The sequence below is a fragment of the Plasmodium brasilianum genome, chromosome 3, assembly GCF_023973825.1.
Source record: "Plasmodium brasilianum strain Bolivian I chromosome 3, whole genome shotgun sequence".
NCBI lineage: Eukaryota > Apicomplexa > Aconoidasida > Haemosporida > Plasmodiidae > Plasmodium > Plasmodium brasilianum.
Genome location: NC_090116.1, coordinates 1 through 3,651, shown reverse-complemented (window position 1 = coordinate 3,651; position 3,651 = coordinate 1). Strand labels below are relative to the sequence as shown.

Genomic DNA, 3,651 nt, shown 5'->3' with positions numbered 1-3,651 from the left:
AACATTAAGATAAAAATTTTGTAGTATATATTTAAAATTATTTTTCATTGTGTCATCATAAATAAAAATTACTTTTATAATTTTAATATTTTCTTATGGAAAAACAATAAATTATACTAAATAAAATAAATAATAATAGTGTCCTCTACCATTAAAGTAATATTATATTATTGTTATTTTTTTTTGCTAAGTAAATTACAGGTTTAAATACGAATAAAAATGGAACAAAATATTAAGACTCTATTATTTATTAGAATTACAACATTCATCCTTTTATGTTGGACATACCCTTTTTACACTTATGTGGTATAATAACATTATTTAATGATATTTATGTCATTCACATTTGTTGTGCTCTATTTTTATTAATTCTGTTTTTTCCCCATTAGATATTTTATTCTATTATGTAACCAATATTTACATTTTTTTATTTTTTAGAGTACTCTTAAGAAGTCTTTAGAGGAGGGGGACAATTACTATAGAAAATTACATTCAAGTAATTATCATTTATTGAAAAAATACAAACATAATAAAAATTCAAGATTTTTATGTTTAAAAAATGAAATTCAAATTAATGGAGTTCCCGAAAAAAAAGATATATTTCATAATGAGAATGATGATTCTGAAAAAAAAAAAGCGATCGAAAAAATATGCATCAAATATTGCAGGTCATAAATCAGGAATGAAAAATAAATCTTGTATATTTAAAACAAAAAAATATTCCCATTTAGAAAAAAAAATATTCAAGGAACTTGATTATACGAATTTTCTTCAAAATAACAGGACAATTAGTAATAAGGTTTACACAAAAATAATATGTAAAAAATACGGATTGCGAATTGTTTTACCTTTATTAATCTGTTTGTTTTTATTAATAATATTTATAGTAGAAGTATCACTAACATATAGCAATAGTGGTAGTTTATTGCATCATATAGGTTTGAACAAGGAATATTTAGAAACTTTAGCAAAAAATAATGGTCCATGGTCACCTATTGTAGGAGTACTGAAAATTTTGGGAGAATTCTTGCAATACAGTACATCATCATCGGGTACACTTTCATGTGGCTGGTGTCAAGTAGCATCAGAAGTTAGTGATATGTGTATATTAGGAAACTTTTTTCGTATTCTAATATTTTTCGTACCTTTCGTTTTATTAAGTATCACTCTTATATCAGGAATTTTTTATTACCATAAAAAAGTTAAAAAATATGAGAAAATTAAATTCGAAAAAAGGTAAATTACATACTAAAAAGTATATTTATTTCTGCAAGCATATCTTTAACATAAACTAATTAATGGAATATATATTAACATATACTTAATACAAATACGAATAATTGCTTAAAATATTTTAAATACACCTATGTGTACATAGCATTTTTTTGGTAAACAACAGTAAACGTTTATGATCTTATTTTTTTTGTAAATATTAATGTTTTAATGTTTTTGGATTTGTATTTAAAAGTATTAATTTAGATTAATTGAATATGATGCCTTAATACATATAATTTTGTATTCTAATGGTTTCCTTTGTAAAAAAATATTTTTACATTATAATTAATTAACAGTAGAACAGATTGTATAATTTTATTAATAATATTTACTAATTTATATATAACTATAAAGAATACAGATTTATAGTTTTATACTTTTTTGTGTTCTAATATGACTATATGTTCTCAAAATTTAAGAAATATAGGTTTATTATAAGTTGCTCATATATATGTTTTTTTTCATATTACATAAAGAGAAATTAACTTATTATATTACACTGATATATATATATATATATATATATATATATATATATTTTATACTTAAAAATGAGACATATATATTTTTTTAAATATGCTTAGTGATACAGATGTTATAGAATACTTTTAATTAAAAGATTTTTTATAAAATATTTAGTTTTGTAAGTTTTAAAAGTGAAATCATAAACATATAAAAAAATAGAATATTTATAATATACAGTTTATATATATTTGTTTAATTCCTTTGTTTTTATAAATATTTACCATTAACTAAAGAGTTAGAAACATTTAACTTTTATTATTGCTTTTAAATATGTTGTTATTACAATTGTTTAAAATTAATTAAATATAAATTATATTGAAAATTTATAAATAAATATATTATATAGTTTTTTTATTTCTTACATCCTTAATGTATTAAATTAATGAAGAATACATAATACTATTTTAATATATATTATGTTTAAATTTTTTCTTTAATTATTCTTTGAATTTTCATAACAATATACATCTATATATATGCTCCATATCTATAGAAATCTAAATATTCCTTAAGTTTAATGGAAAAAAATATACTACTTTCAGTAAATATATATATATGTATAAATAAATTTTTTATATTTGAGTTATTGTTTATACTTATCTATATATGTAGTTAAAGTTAATATTTTTTTACATATTTATGCGAACATGTATAGTTAATGTTGACAATTACAAATTCATTTTATTTTTATAGCAAATATTCTATATATTGAAGTAAAAGCTATACAGTACTATTAACATATGATATAGTTATGAAGTTTACATACATATTAATAACTACTGTTTGTTCAAAGTAAAAACCCATACATATTTTTTTTTTAAAAGAATGCTTAAAGCCTACGTAATATTAGATCATCTTATGTATACATTTGTATATGAGAATATTCAAAATAATGCTAATAAAAATTTTAATACAAGGAATACATTTATTGTTATATTTATTGTTTATTTTTTAATATAAAATATTGCCACGATTAGTTAAAACATTTTATTCTATGTAAACAATACATATATGCATAGATATCTGGAATAATTCTACCGTGAAAAAATATTTTTTTTTTCTGGAAATATATTAATGTTTTTACTAAAAATATATACTTAAAAAAAAATATAAAATATAAAGAACATACATATAAAGTTTTTTAGTATAGTAATAATATTACGAACTGAACTTAGATATTATTATACAATAGTAAAAAATGAGTTATTATTTATATTAAAATATACATTCCTTAATAGATTATGTAGTAGGAAATATATTCAATTTTTTTTTATATATGAGAGTATTCGAATGATTGTTTGTGCTTAGAAATTACCTACATTTTCTGCTTAGATGCACAAGATATAAAATAATAATCCGTTGACCTCTTATTACTATTATTATATTATAATAATAAATATTTTTAAGAAAAATAAAAGAACTTCTACAGTATAAGGTTTATTCGTTTAGAATTATTAGTAGTATAATATCCATATGATTTTTACATACTGCTTTAATATACTGAGTAGTACATTATATATATTCTCTACGTTCTATATTCCATATAAATTGATCATTTAGAAACTACATGACATAATATGTATATTTTTTTCAGTTTTATTTTCAAACGAATTTACATAGAATATTATTTCATTAATGTACTGTGTTAAATAGTTAAATAATATATTTTTTTATTTATAATTATATTCATATTATGTTTTTGTAATGAAAGTTAATTTTGAGTAAATAATATTACGATCAAAATTTTGTAATATATTTTTATATTTATTTTTCTTAGTTAATATTTTGAAATTATTAATAGTTATATACTTTATATTAATTTTTTACTGAGCAAATAGTAGAAGAAATTTT

General features: G+C 18.9%; 1 protein-coding gene across 1 annotated transcript; it reads left to right on the top strand.

Moving 5' to 3' along the window:
- Positions 1-219: 219 nt before the first annotated feature.
- MKS88_000824 (fam-l protein) lies at positions 220-1,240 on the top strand (the record flags this gene model as incomplete). The annotated part of the gene is made up of 3 exons (XM_067219461.1): positions 220-306; positions 439-668; positions 784-1,240. 3 exons carry the CDS (start codon positions 220-222, stop codon positions 1,238-1,240), a joined length of 774 nt encoding a protein of 257 aa, XP_067075192.1.
- Between the last annotated feature and the right edge of the window lie 2,411 nt (positions 1,241-3,651).